The following is a 14,857-nucleotide window of genomic DNA, read 5'->3' as shown; positions in this document are numbered from 1 at the left end:
TTGTAATATAATCTCATCTGCTAACAACACCAGATCAGTTAGAAGGTTGGCCATAAGACCCTACATTCTTAGAACAGAGTGTGCTCTGACTAGACATCTTCAGGTATTTTCCCACAGATGTTAGCATTCAGAATGCCTTTGTATTGGTGGCTACTCATCAATCATGGTGGATCAGGATTGAATTCTCAGCTCTAGGCTACTTTGTACAGGTTAAATGTGCGTTTTCGCACTTTCAAAGTAAAGTTTTAAGCTGCAAAAGACTAATTGAGTTGGGACAAAATAGCTAAGGTATTGTCATCTCCTCAAAAATATGTTGTTGAAAGGCTTTTATCGTATTACAATCGTTAAACGAGTAAAAAAAATAAAATAGAATTGCACCCATAAGGCCTGTGTTATTTTTCCCCCAAGAGACTATATACATCGCAAGAGTCACGTGACCTTTTGGAATCCCAATACACATATTCTACCGTAACTATATTTCAAAATATGCACGTTGTTTCAGCAGCACATGAAAATAAGCATAATCACTTGCACGAAGTTACTTTCGTTCAAGTTTAAAATAACAAGAAATACGGCCTTGCACTTGCGGTTTTTTGTTAATAACTTTTTTATTTGTTTATTTAAAAAATCTAATTATTTAGATAGTAAAAATAATATTATTCTTCACTGATTCCAAAAAGTAAGATGTCGATTCAATGCCCGTGGTACATTTTGTAGACAATCGAAATTTTTAATTTACAATTTTACAATAGGCCGCTTTCCTGAAATTCTGCAATCGGACTTGGCGAATATTAAAAAATATACTACTGTCTATAAATTGTTCGATTTTCGTTCAGTTTTGAATATTGCAATATATATTTTCAAGTATTTTAATTTTTTTGCGTTTTTCGGCTATCTTGCTTGTTTAAAGAGTAGAAAAATGTTTTTAATTTTTTTGATTGCTTCATCCTTGAGTAAAATAATCAGATAAACAACTTTTGTATTTAACGTTTTGCTTTAAAGCCAAAACTTTAAAAAATGTTTAATAAAAACTGAAGAAGAACTGATTTCCAAGTTATTTTTCAATTTAAGACAATAACGCGTATCTCCGTGAAAGTAGACGATTTAGGGTATTATACGTATTTTCGTTTAAATTTTAAGCTTAATATCGTATTGTTACAAAACACCACCACCTTTTAGTGCTCTAGCGCCCTGACTATAGCTGTAAATAGCTGACAGCACTTTTACAAAAGAATTTTCTTTCTTTAAATGAAACAAGTTAGGTTAGATGTGAGTATTACTGGCGCTACCATAGAGGTATAAGAATAGAGGGGAAAAGCGCTATACTAGCCCATTAGCGGCAGCGACAGCATAACTAAGTGTAACGGGGCATCTGTCCTTGTTGCCAAAGCCACGTTATTGGCTACTTCTTCGTCCTGAATCCTACAGTTGATTCAATCTCATGTATGACTCGACCAATAACATAACTGCCAGACAAAGACAGATGCCTCGTTACGTAGCGAATTCTGCTGTCGCATATCACGCCCCCTTTTCTCCTCTATTCTTATACCTCTATGGGCGCTACTCCAATTACTGCGAAATCTAACATAATCTCTCAATATTAGTTACGCCACATTGTTTATGAACGAACAAACCCAAAAACTAATCAACCGTTCAAATGTCTTGCTGACTATCTCCATTGGTCTTTAGAAAGATGCATTAAAATCAAGCTATAAATATAAAATTATGGTTAAAACTCCATTTATTTCAAGTCTGGTGTGGCACAGACATAAGACATGAATCAAGAAAAACGTATAAAAATTGAAGACACAAAAGCAAAAAACCACTTAGAGTAGAAAAACAAAATAAAGCTCGTATTACAAAAGAAAATGATAAATTGCAAAAGCAACAAAAAAGCTTATCTTAAAGAGTAGGAACGAATTAAAAAGCAAAAAGTAAACCTTATTCAATAATAAAAAAAGATACGTGAGAACGAACAAAAATCAAGTTAAAAGGGGAAGCTTTACTTAAAATTAAAAAAATATAAAGATTTGCAATCCAAGATTGCTAATTTACAAGCTGAGTTAAAAAAAAAATTGATTTACAGTTGTTTTTTTCTTATTTTTATTTTTTATTATAATTAAATTAAAATATTTTACGACTTGTGATTTGTGGAATAAAATAAGATTTGACAGAATTAGGGGGCCAGTAATTGAAACGTGCCAGTAATAAATTGAAGTATGCTGCTAGTATTAGATACATATTGCCTATAAATAAAAATTTTTTATTTTGAATAATATTAGTATGTATTTAATTAATGCAAAGATTCATTAGTGTCCGTTAATCAATTGAGTTGAAAATAAAAAAAATTGAGTGAATTCATTCGTTTTTTTTATTCCACAGCAAATTAAAGTGACCTGAAAAAAAACGCCAGTAATACCCACATCTAGTATCTATTGATCTAACCCTAATCAGCGCACTGAAAATCTTTGTATGCTAATGTCTTGGCAGAATAGAAGTATAATGTCTTTTAAACTAAATTCGTTTCTAGAGTAAAATTTTAAAATAGGTATAACAATCGGCACCTCACTACTTTATAAGATAACATGCAATAAAGCTAACACAAAACAAAGAACAACAATATATATTTAAAGAAAACCATCTTACTTAAATTAAGATCCCGTTTGCCATCAATGTTACATCTACTCCACTGTGCCAAAGTGTGAATCGCAACAAAATTTGCACCATACTCACAGTTAGGATTTGTTAGAACACCGCGAAGTTTCGGTATTAAATCTGGAGATCGTCCTGAGTAAGGACCAAGAAAAACTCTCTTCTGGTCATAGTCATTTGCATGCAAATTGTCCCATATAACTGGAGGCCTTCTAAAAACTTCTGTTATTTCTTCTATTGATTCAAGTGTCAATTGTCTTGAAATAACCTTGGCCCCAGTCCACATTATATCGATTTCTTTTGCCAATTTGTTTCCAATAGTATTTAGATACTCTGAAGCTGAAACATTTGGCATGGCTCGTGCAGCACAATATTGTGTTGGACATAAAAGAAAATAAGGTTGACCCAAATGTTGAAAAACGTCATTTGTAATAGAAACCTTGAAAAAATATATGCATTTTTAGTTATTCACAACATTTACACTAGCGTGTTAAATTTATCAACCATATAGGTAGAAACAATTATGAAAAGTCTTTCTTAGTTTTTGGTATATATTCTGCCAAACAAGTGTCAGAAATAATTATCTAGATTACATTGCATCAAGTTTCTTACAGTAAGTGGATCAGACTTCATAGAATCTACAGTGATTAATTGATTCTAAACTTAGCGCAAAATTCATTTAGTTTTTAAAATGTTTAATTTCAGTTCAACTTGAGAAAATATTTAATACTAAAGAACTTAATATGAAACATTTGAGTTTCTAATCATCTACAATTTTATAGTTATTGCTAATTATGAGACGTGATAATCTGTCTGATAGATCCCACAAAATAAGAAGTTACTTTCCATCCCAAATCCCAATTATTTACATTTAACAGTTACTTGTGGGTACCTAGGTATTAAAATATAGCAGAAATTTTTTTTCACTTATTAAGGAAACAAAAAAGTGTTTACTTACATGGGCATGTGCAAAGGACTGAAAAACTTCCTTGTCAGTTTCACTCATTTCAGGCTCAATATCATCAAACAATAGTGCAAATGCTTGACAGCCAAACAGACTGACCTGCTCAAGTTTCCTTTTCAAAGCTGTTACTTCTTTAACACTGGAGTAAGTTATATCCAAGCCTGGGGATAGGGCATAGTAAAAAGTGATTCCAGACTCTTTGGCAGCAGTAATTAATCCAGTCAGATGCTCAGCTTCCTCAACTGTGTATAGATCTCGCCAATAAGCCCTGTGTTTGTAGTCATCTTTAGGGGCATATAAGTATGAGTCCATACCCCATTTTTTTAACCTGCATTGAACAAATTTTAAGTATATCATGCAAGATATTTAAAGCATAGAGCAGTATAACAACAAAGAGAAAGCATACTTTCTGAATAAATCTTTTCGCTGTTCAGTGGTCCATGGCCTACCATAAAATCCTGTAAGCAAGCAAATCTTTGTAAATATCAAAAAAGCAACTTGCTCTCAATAGTCCATCAAAGATGTGTTATATACCGAAACACTTTATAGTGTCAACAGTTGACAAAGCACAAATCAATCAAAGAGATTACTACTTTGAGATAGACATGATTTTGTGCACCTTCACAGAGTTCAATCTAACCATGCATCCAAATAATTTTATGAAGACACGGGTGCATTATAAACGTTATGCAGATAGGTATTAACAGGTGCTTGTATAATAATGTATAAATCTACATGTATTTTTGTACAAGATACAAAATGCATAGATGTACAAAATTCTTGATACATTAGTTGAATACATATGTATACACCTTTAAATATAAAAGGAAATTCGGCAAAACTATGAGAGAGAAACTTTAATCTATGGTAAATAACTCAACAAGATGTAATGAAAAAAAAAAAAATCAGTAAGATAATTAATCAAGTCTGTTACCTTCAACGACACCGCATATAAAGTTACCATTTTTTTCGTTTACATTGGCACTACAGCTCTTTCCCGCCATTTCTATGCTACTATTTTTTTATCACCGGTATATTCGCTTACAAGATCAGTGGTTTTTTTTTGTTTTTAAAAAAGAAATTATTTTCCACCTTTACAAGGGGATGGCCGAAAGGGTGCAGCCATGTTGTCATCATTTTATTCTTGGACTTTTATTGGTTAAACTCATCTAGAGTCTATAGAGTTCCTTAAAGCCGCGGTTACACGGCTGCGGAAAAAGCCACCGGAATGATACGTCAGAAAAAAGGTTCCCCCACCATCGGCTTAGCAAGTGACGCTTCCATTTCCGTTAAACAAAAAGTGCATCGTGTGCACCTGCACATGGATGAGGAACTCAACGTTACGTATCGACGAAAGTCAACGAAATATTAATTTAACATAATAATCACCATACTTTTTTAATGCTTTTACATATGATTGTACTAATAACAGTATGAGGTGACAGGAAATTTCAAAAAATAACATTCATCCGATAATTTTTTTTATTAAATACACGACATCAAACTATTCCCACTTAAACTCTTCATAAAAATTGGCTGCTACTCTGCCGCAAGGTACTGTTCCGCGTTCATATGCACGATGCACTTTTTGTCTATAACGGTGGCCGTACCATATAACTTTTTTTCGCTTCGAGGGCCAGTGTTATAACATAGGCCAATGTACAAAAAAATAGTTACATGGTACGGTCCCAGTGACGTAAGCGTCACTTGCTAAACCGATGGTGTGGGAGCCTTTTTTTCTGACGCAGTAACGCTCCGTTCGCTACTTCCGCAGCCATGGGTGATGGGTGTAATCCGCAATCCCGCCAGCAGTAAAGCAGACGACGTCGGTCTACTTGCTCTTTTTCGTGACATTTTCTGATTGTAAACAAAGCATATTGTGCGTTAACGCAGACCAAAAAAAATAGTTTTAAGTGCCAAAAAAAAAAATGGAAATAACAGCTTTACTGCTAGCGGGATAGCGCGGGATCACAGCAAAAATGTCACAAAAAAGAGCAAGTAGACCGACGTTGTCTGCTTTACTGCTGGCGGGATTGCGGATCACATCACCAGTAAATCGACAGTAGCGCCCCCAACCACGCAACGTTGTCACGTCTTACATATGTAACTGCTAGCGGCGATTGCGGATTACACATTACACCCCGTTACGATCTAGGGAGAGTGTTCCGTCGAGCAGACAGCACAGCAGTGAAGTAGCATTGCCAAAGAAACGCGGAAATTCAAAATTGTAATATTAATAACACAAGCGCTTATCACACAATGACCCGGGGCGCTAACTGGCCACTCTTTTAAATAAATAATTATTAATAACATAATTGCCTATCACCAAATGACCCGGGGCGCTTACTGGCCACTCTGTTAAATAAACAATTATTAATAACACAAGCGCCTATCACCCAATGACCCGGGGTGCTAACTGGCCACTCTGTTAAATAAATAATTTTTAATAACACAAGCGCCTAACACCCAATGACCCGGGGCGCTAACTGGCCACTCTTTTGAATAAATAATTATTAATAACATAATTGCCTATCACCCAATGACCCGGGGCGCTTACTGGCCACTCTGTTAAATGAATAATTAATAATAACACAAGCGCCTATCACCCAATGACCAGGGGCGCTTACTGACCACTCTGTTAAATGAATAATTATTAATAACACAAGCGCCTATCACCCAATGACCCGGGGCGCTATCTGGCAACTCAGTTAAATAAATAATTTTTAATAACATAATTGCCTATCACCCAATGACCCGGGGCGCTTACTGGCTACTATTGAATAATAAATTATCAAGGAATTACAAGAGCGCCGTTTAAAAAGATCTTTGTCGTACTAGATAGGCAATCAAAATTGTGATATGTTTACATATGTTATCGATCAACTTTTTATTATTTAATAGTGTTGCAAATAAGTGTCCTGGATCATCAGGAAAAAGGTGCTTGACATATTTATTAATAATTATTTATTTACTAGATTTGCAATTAGCACCCCAGGTTATACGGTGATAAGTGCTTGTGTTATTAAAAATTATTTATTCAACAGAGTGGCCAGTAAGCGCCCTGGCTCATTGGGTAATAGGCGCTTATGTTATAAATAATTATTTATTTAAAAGAGTGGCCAGTTAGCGCCCCGGGTCATTGGGTGATAGGCGCTTGTGTAATTAATATTACAATTTTGAATTTCCGCGTGTCTTTGGCAATGCCCCTTCACTGCTGTGCTGTCTGCTCGACGGAGCATTCTCCCTAGATCGTATAGCTATATATACGATCTAGGGAAAAAGTTCCGATATTGAATCTGCCTAACCCAAAGCTGAACCCAACGCTGATTGCACTGCAGAAGAGCCCTATGCGCTATGTGCAGTAATCTGAAACAGCGCTACCTGCACGGCAAGAAGGAAGCAATCGGCGATGCTGGATAACACGATTACATAGCCTGTTACGGGCTGCAAACTTTGTGAATTGTTTTTTGTAGTTTTAATGCATCATTGATACTTAAATCGATTTTTAGGGTCAAGAATTTGTTTCCAACAGATAACAACTATTATTTTACAGTTAAAAAAAATAAATAAATAAATAATGCAACAAAAAATTGTTTTCTGTTTTATACAAATTCTTAACACTGAAAATCTATAATTTAAGTATTAAAAATGCATTAAAACTACAAAAACTAACTAACAAAGTTTGCAGCCCATAACAGGCTATGTAATGTGTTATCCAGCAGCGCCTCCTCCTTGCCATGCAGGTGGCGCTGTTTCAAAATACTGCACACAGCGAATTGCGCGGCGCAATAGACGAATAGATTTAACACAGCCGCTTATGGCGAAATTTCTATCCTGCTCGCTCTATTGCGCTCCATGTGACTGCAGCCTTAACGTCAACAAGTAGCATGACTCACCACGAACGAAATTAAGACTGACCTTCGAAATAACAGGCCTTTTACGTAAACAAGTGGCCTGCGTGACTACCAGCATGACTGACCTCAACCAAAACAAGCTTGGGCTTCAGTTTACGGCCACTCCTACCTTTGAGTAATTTCTAGGACAAAACAGCTTTATTCAAAGAAATTCAAGAACATACAAGCCACCTAAGTGACTTTTGACTCGACTAGCAGGGTATTGGCGTCGAACCTACCGTGTGTGACGTCATCAGTAATGACGTCACTACCGACTCGTTGTAGGGAAAATACGTTAGCAGCATAGGGGCGGAGTAAGGTTTTATTTATTTTCTCGACAACAAAGGTAAGAATCAATGTGATTTTTATTGTGATTTGTAAAGTGATGAAAATCCCTTAACATAAAATTTTGAAAGTTTAATAATTATAGTGACAAGAGTAATATCTATGTAAAAGTCCCTCATAACCTCTCCCAATATTTGTTTGTATTTCCAGTAACGTGCAAAGTCCATCAATTATCAATGCATTTGCCTATGTCTGCAATTTGTCAATTTGGAAAGTGCACCATTTCCAGTCGGAATTATGTTGAAGGAGAAAAGTTGCTGAACGCTAATCATGTTTTAAAGTGCGGGAAAATGTCAGAGATGGGAAATGTCATTCGCATTACAGCTTATTGCCTTCAAACGACTGATATAAATAGAAAACCACATGAAATCAGAGAAGAAATATTGTAAGATGGCAGTATAAAATCTTTTTTGTGTTCTTGCAAGGCTGGATTAAGTCAAAAATGCAAATACGTGCTGGCTGTTTTGCTAAACTGCTGCAGGTAAAATTCAATTAATTTTTTTTTGTCATTTCAATGAATAATAATTTCCTAATTGAATTATTATTTTATGAATATTAGCCAATATCTCCATGATTCGTTGACGCTGGTCTGCAGATAAATCTGAAGTATCGCAACCCCTGTGCGATGACGAGTAACACTCATGATCCTTCACCCTCGTTGCTTTGTACTGCTCCAGAGTTTTCTTTTGGGGTTTTTGCCAGGCACACTTTACATCAGTACACGATAGTTGTTCAAGTCCATCAATATCATTTCTAAAATTCAATTAGGAAATTATCATTCATTGAAATGACAAAAAAAATTCATTGAATTTTACCTGCAGCAGTATAGCAAAACAGCCAGCACGTATTTGCATTTTTGACTTAATCCAGCCTTGCAGGAACACAAAAAAGATTTTATACTGCCATCTAACAATATTTCTCCTCTGATTTCATGTGGTTTTCCATTTATATCAGTCGTTTGAAGGCAACAAGCTGTAATGCGAATGACATTTCCCATCTCTGACATTTTCCCGCACTTTAAAATATGATTAGCGTTCAGCAACTTTTCTCCTTCAACATAATTCCGACTGGAAATGGTGCACTTTCCAAATTGACAAATTGCAGACATAGGCAAATGCATTGATAATTGATGGACTTTGCACGTTACTGGAAATACAAACAAATATTGGGAGAGGTTATGAGGGACTTTTACATAGATATTACTCTTGTCACTATAATTATTAAACTTTCAAAATTTTATGTTAAGGGATTTTCATCACTTTACAAATCACAATAAAAATCACATTGATTCTTACCTTTGTTGTCGAGAAAATAAATAAAACCTTACTCCGCCCCTATGCTGCTAACGTATTTTCCCTACAACGAGTCGGTAGTGACGTCATTACTGATGACGTCACACACGGTAGGTTCGACGCCAATAGAAGACATTAGATTTTCCCGCAGCAGTTCAGTTGAAATAGAAATTCTGTTTTAGGCAAAGCTTGCAACCGCCACTCTGAAAAATCATTAAATCTTAAATAATTACGCAAGCGACAATCACCCGATTACCCAAGGTGCTTACTGAGCACTCTAATAAATAATTTAAATTTTGAATGATAACAAAAGCACCAATCACCCGATGACACGGGGTGCTTACTGGCAACTCTAATAAATATTAAAAATAAAAAATAACACAAGTGCCTGCACCAAATGACCAAGGGCCCTTATAGGCCACTCTAATAAAAAAAAAAGAAATAATAAATGATAATATAAGCGCCTATCACCCAATGACCTGGTGTGCTTACTGGCCATTCTGTTAAATAAATAATTATTAATAACACAAGCGCCTATCACCCAATAATCTGGGATGCTTACTGGCCACTCTGTTAAATAAATAATTATTAAAATAACACAAGCACCTATCACCTCATGACCCGGGGCGCTTACTGCCAACTCTGTTAAATAAATAATTATTAATAAATAACACAAGCGCCTATCACTCAGGGACTTGGGGCGCTTACTGGCCACTCTGTTAAATAAATAATTATTAATAAATAACACAAGCGCCTACCACTCAGTGACTTGGAGCGCTTACTGGCCACTCTGTTAAATAAATAATTATTAATAACACAAGCACCTATCATTCAATGACCCAGGGCGCTGACTGGCCACTCTGTTAAGTAAATAATTATTAATAACACAAGCACCTATCACCGTATAACCTGGGGCGCTAATTGCAAATCTAGTAAATAAATAATTATTCATAAATAGTTCAAGCACCTTTTTCCTGATGATCCAGGACACTTATTTGCAACACTATTAAATAATAAAAAGTTGATCGATAACATATGTAAACATATCACAATTTTGATTGCCTATCTAGTACGACAAAGATCTTTTTAATTGGCGCTCTTGTAATTACTTGATAATTTATTATTCAATAGTAGCCAGTTAGTACTCCGGGTCATTAGGTGATAAGCGTTTGTGTTATTTTAATAATTATTTATTTAACAGAGTGGCCAGTAAACGCCCCAAGTCACTGAGTGATAGGCGCTTGTGTTATTTATTAATAATTATGTATTAAACAGAGTTGCCAGTAAGCGCCCCGGGTCATGAGGTGATAGGCGCTTGTGTTATTAATAATGATTCATTTAACATAGTGGCCAGTAAGCGCCCCGGATCATTAGGTGATAGGCGCTTGTGTTATTAATAATTATTTATTTAACAGAGTTGCCAGTAAGCGCCCCGGGTCATCAGGTGATAGATGCTTGTGTTACTGGACCTTATTTGAATCTCGCGCGTCACCTTCGGTACTATTTTTTTTTGATCTAGTGATTTCCCACGTCAGAGAGATTGGGTCCTATAGAGAATTCCCAAATCTGGCCGGAACTATATCTCATCGCTGCTGGCAGCACTGCGTGACTATGACTCAATGTCCCAGAGGCCTGACTGGCCACTAATAAGTACTTAAAATGTTAAATGATAATAAAATTGAGTATTACGTGGTGACCCGGGTTGCTTACTGGCCACTAATGAATCATTCATTCTTAAGTAATAACTGAAGCGACCATTACCCAATGACCTTTAGTGCTAACTGGCCTCTTTATGAAGAAATAAATCTTCAGTAATAACGCAAGCGACCCAATGACGCTGGGTGCTTACTGGCTACTAATAATTATATAAAATTTTTAATATTAATAGTCAATATTATCTGATGACCTGGGGCGGTGACTGGCCATTAATGATCGAATAATCCATATACTACATAATAACACAAGCGCTTATCAACTGATGAGCCAGGGCCCTTACTGGATACCTAAACAAATCAATCATTGTTGAAGAATAACGCAAGCGACCATCACTCAATGAGTCTTAGCAGAGATTAGTAGAGAGATTGCTGACTGCAATGCTACGGCGCGAGTTTACTTTTGGCCACTGTTTCGAGCGCCCCGTCGCGGCCAAGCGGTCGAACCAGGCACACATTTTTTTTTTTATTTGAGAAGCATGGGGGGGGGGGGTATACCCAGTGTGTGCCTACGGATTCGTGTGGAAATGGGCGTGTAGGCACATACTTTGGAGATTCACGCTGAGTGTGCGCTTGCCGAGTTGCGTGGAAATGGGCATGTAGGCACACATTATGAAGACGCATGGAAGGGGGAAGTGGTGTAACGTATGACAATATATAGAGAGCCTGTAAAGAGGAGAGAAGTGTGCTTCTCCGCTTCTGACTGTAACTACATACTTATAAGTATGTATGTATAATGCAGCTGAGCGGAGCGAATGTGTGCGATGAGCGAGGCGATCAGTGTATTTTTATGCTAGTATCGTATTCTAGTTCACCGATACGCTTCAACCTGATATCATAAATATGGATGCTTTTTTCCTTTCCAGATTTTTATGTTAACACGTCGTAATAACTATTAACTGTAGCCTAAGCTTTGGAGATTCTCCATGAACATATGCCACTTCTAAACTGCGGTGGGCATGTTGCATCGATAGCCGAGGTAGCTAATGCCCCCGTTTCGACGATCGTTATATTTTGGTCCTCGACTCAATTCCTGGCTTTTTTTTTTTTTTTTTTTTTTCTTTTTTTTTCCTGCAATTCAACAGATTTTTGTTGCATTATTATTAAATTTTTTTTTATACTCTTTCAATAATTATTAATATAACATGCCTCGTGCTACTTTATAAAAGGTGAGTACAAAGACAATTTTACCAAGGTATTTTCATTAAACAGTCATAAAATATTCAGCCATACCTTTAGTTTTCGTCAGCCAAATGTAATGATCCAGTGCGTAAGCTTTTCACTATTTTAATTACTCTAGAGAGATCAAACAATTTAAATTTTCTGTAAATTTACATTCCTTTTGATATCGGTCAATGATTTATAAGGCTTATGAAACATTACATTTATTATAGTTCATTGCAAGATCTCGAAACGGTCGAAATGAGAATTCAAGACAACGCAAAATTAAGTTGTATGAAAATAATGGCTTTCAAAACAGTAATAGATAAAATATTAAGTGATTGCAAAATGCGTGCTGTATCAGCCGTTTCCTTCCGCAAATTTTTTTTGACTATGTATGACCTTATAACAAAGTGGCAGTCGTTGTCGTTTTTCAGAAATTTGGTACAGTAGTGCATTAAAAAACTTGATGAGAATAATTAAGCAATGTTTTGTGACTCTTGTTGGTACACTAGCTCTTTCTTTCTTTATCTCCTAATATTCTAATCAATACATTAAAAGCAATAATGTGAGGCCAAGTCATGATAGTCATACGGAGCACTCTTTGTACAAAAGTTATATGATTTATTTATTTACTTATTTATAAAATTTGTGGGCCCAATACCAATCAAATAACAGTGTGTTGCTGAGTGCAGCACATAAACAAATGTACAGCAGCGTAGTATAATAGTTATGTCGTAAAAATGACTAAGTTGTAAGTTATAAAGAATTTTATGTAATAAAGTAACTTACATAAATGAATACTGTGTGTACATGCTTAGTAATTGAAAGTGTTACATACAGTATTGAAATAAAGCGACTGTTAATAATATCAAATATTAAAAATTTAGTAGTAAACAGTGTTACCTCCGTAGAATGAGCTTTCTAGTTTACAAGAATATTAATGAAGAAGATAATGAATAAAATAAAATATTGTAAACTCAGTACCAGCGAATAAATAATTTAGGAGGCCGGAGAAACTCAGTACCAGCGAATAAATAATTCAGGAGGCCAGAGAGTGATGTAGGACGTACGAAACGAGCTATTGATTGGATAGTAAGATTTGTCGGAGATTATTTTGAAAATATGTGTATATGATGCTATTTAATCAACAATTTTTGTTTTTCATTTATATATTTTTTTATTTTTTTAAAACTATGCCAACTAGCCTTTTTAAGAGATTCGTGGGTCAAAACATGGTTTATGAAAAAAAATAACAACAAGATGTACGTGAGAAAAAAGCCAAGGGCATAAAAAAACTCACTTTATTAAAATACTAATACAGTAACTTAAATTTAAACTTATTTAAAATATTTACATTATATATACAATAATATACATACATACACATTGACTCTTAATTACTTTTTACATTTTTTACATAATGAAAGTTATATTAAAAAATTGTATATAATTTACTATATATACAAGTAATGCATGGTGAACGAGAAGAGCGCATAGTGATAGAAATTTCTGTAGTAATTTTGACACATTAAAGATCTAAGAATTATAAATCGTTATCTGAAAATAGAAAAACAATTTTTTTTGACTTTGTTCTAAGGGCCTGAATCTTTGATCAGTCCATATTATCAAGACATGTCTGTATATTCAACCGTAATGGGCTTGTTTCTAGCATCAGGTGGCGCTCCTGTGCTTTTGTAAGATTTTTATAGGATTATATATATATATATATATATTGCAGGAAATCCCATGGAAATCCATACAATATATAGGTATACTCCTATGGAAATCTTACTTGGGCACACTAACACCATCTGATTCCAGAAACAAGCCCAGTATCGAGACTAGTTTTCTTCTAATCAATCATTACAACTTTAAAGTATACAAGTAATATGTTTATAAACTAAATCTTACATAAATTCATGTATTTAAGTAAATCACAAAATAATTGAAGACGTAATTTGTTTCTTGATAAAACAAGGAATAAAAGCTCTAATTAATCAAGGAATAAAAGCTCTAATTCATGTTTCCTTGAATACTACATAAGTTACCGAATACAACGATTGAAGTATGAGAAATTTTTATCGTTCATTGAACAGGTTACTAAGGGTTTTGGTATATTAATGATTTAAAAAAATGTGCGCTCACAAACTACAACATCTTGAATACTAATATTATTATAACTTAAACGGTCGTAATAGAGACAGACTCGATAATAGGACTATCTACACCTATTAATATACATTTAATACATCTAAAAATAGCCTAATGCCGAAGTAACATCACCAGGGATATATTTAACGCTGAACATTTAAATAACTTCCGAAAAAATAATAACTTAAACGTTTTTTACAATAAGCATTTTACGGCTATTAGTTTTTATGTGTTTTTTCGCCTCTGCTTTCCGTTTTTGATTGTTCTCCCGAGTAGTTTTAAAAACTTTCACTTTCAACAAAATTTTTAAGGCTTCTACTCGATGTTCATAACACGCATTATTCTTATCAAACCACTGAGGAAAGTGCTCGTTAGTTATTTTTTCCACTACATCTGTCAAAGAAGTAATTAGTTTTCTTTGATGCCAAAGACTTTTATAATGTTTTTGAAAACCTTGCAATTGACAAGAAATGATTTTAGAAAAAAATTCAGTGGGTCTCGACAAATACGCTATTTCTGAAAGTGTTTCATCAGTATGCTTATATTCTCTACATTTTGTATAAAACTCGTCATCAGTAACTTGTTGCTCAGAACTTTTTATAAATATATCCTTACAAATAGAACATTTACTTTTTTTTTAAGCACTTTTGGCTGTATATCCGCTTAAGTAAGTAATGGCGTTTT

At 34.8% G+C, this 14,857-nt stretch overlaps 1 protein-coding gene and 2 long non-coding RNA genes across 7 annotated transcripts in view; 1 reads left to right on the top strand and 2 right to left on the bottom strand.

Annotated features, from left to right (window-relative positions):
• Positions 1-5,236, bottom strand: part of Oga (O-GlcNAcase) — a 258,596-nt gene extending 253,360 nt beyond the window's left edge. For 3 of the 5 annotated variants that reach the window (XM_014348767.2, XM_014348768.2, XM_089593867.1), the window contains exons 1-4: positions 4,551-5,235; positions 4,023-4,074; positions 3,611-3,944; positions 2,647-3,091 (exon numbers count right to left, since the gene is read on the bottom strand). In XM_014348767.2, coding sequence (XP_014204253.2) covers positions 2,647-3,091; positions 3,611-3,944; positions 4,023-4,074; positions 4,551-4,620 — 901 coding nt within the window. In that variant the 5' untranslated portion in view covers positions 4,621-5,235. Of the gene's footprint in view, positions 1-2,646; positions 3,092-3,610; positions 3,945-4,022; positions 4,075-4,550 lie in introns of all 5 variants that reach the window. The other 2 variants (XM_089593868.1, XM_089593869.1) reach the window with 1 other exon arrangement.
• A 2,500-nt stretch (positions 5,237-7,736) lies between these two features.
• Positions 7,737-9,275, top strand: LOC149374443 (uncharacterized). The gene is made up of 3 exons (XR_016293118.1): positions 7,737-7,855; positions 8,005-8,335; positions 8,414-9,275. It is a non-coding gene; the product is annotated as an uncharacterized LOC149374443 (long non-coding RNA).
• Positions 8,314-9,270, bottom strand: LOC149374444 (uncharacterized). The gene is made up of 3 exons (XR_016293117.1): positions 9,150-9,270; positions 8,670-9,000; positions 8,314-8,607 (listed from the first exon to the last, which is right to left on the bottom strand). It is a non-coding gene; the product is annotated as an uncharacterized LOC149374444 (long non-coding RNA).
• Positions 9,276-14,857: the final 5,582 nt, after the last annotated feature.

This window comes from Copidosoma floridanum, unplaced genomic scaffold (genome assembly GCF_036245765.1).
Source record: "Copidosoma floridanum isolate Cflo_tuat_1 unplaced genomic scaffold, Cflo_Japanese_pri ptg000020l, whole genome shotgun sequence".
Taxonomy (NCBI): domain Eukaryota; kingdom Metazoa; phylum Arthropoda; class Insecta; order Hymenoptera; family Encyrtidae; genus Copidosoma; species Copidosoma floridanum.
The sequence above is the reverse complement of the archived record's forward strand: the minus strand, read 5'-3'. Positions and strand labels throughout refer to the sequence as shown.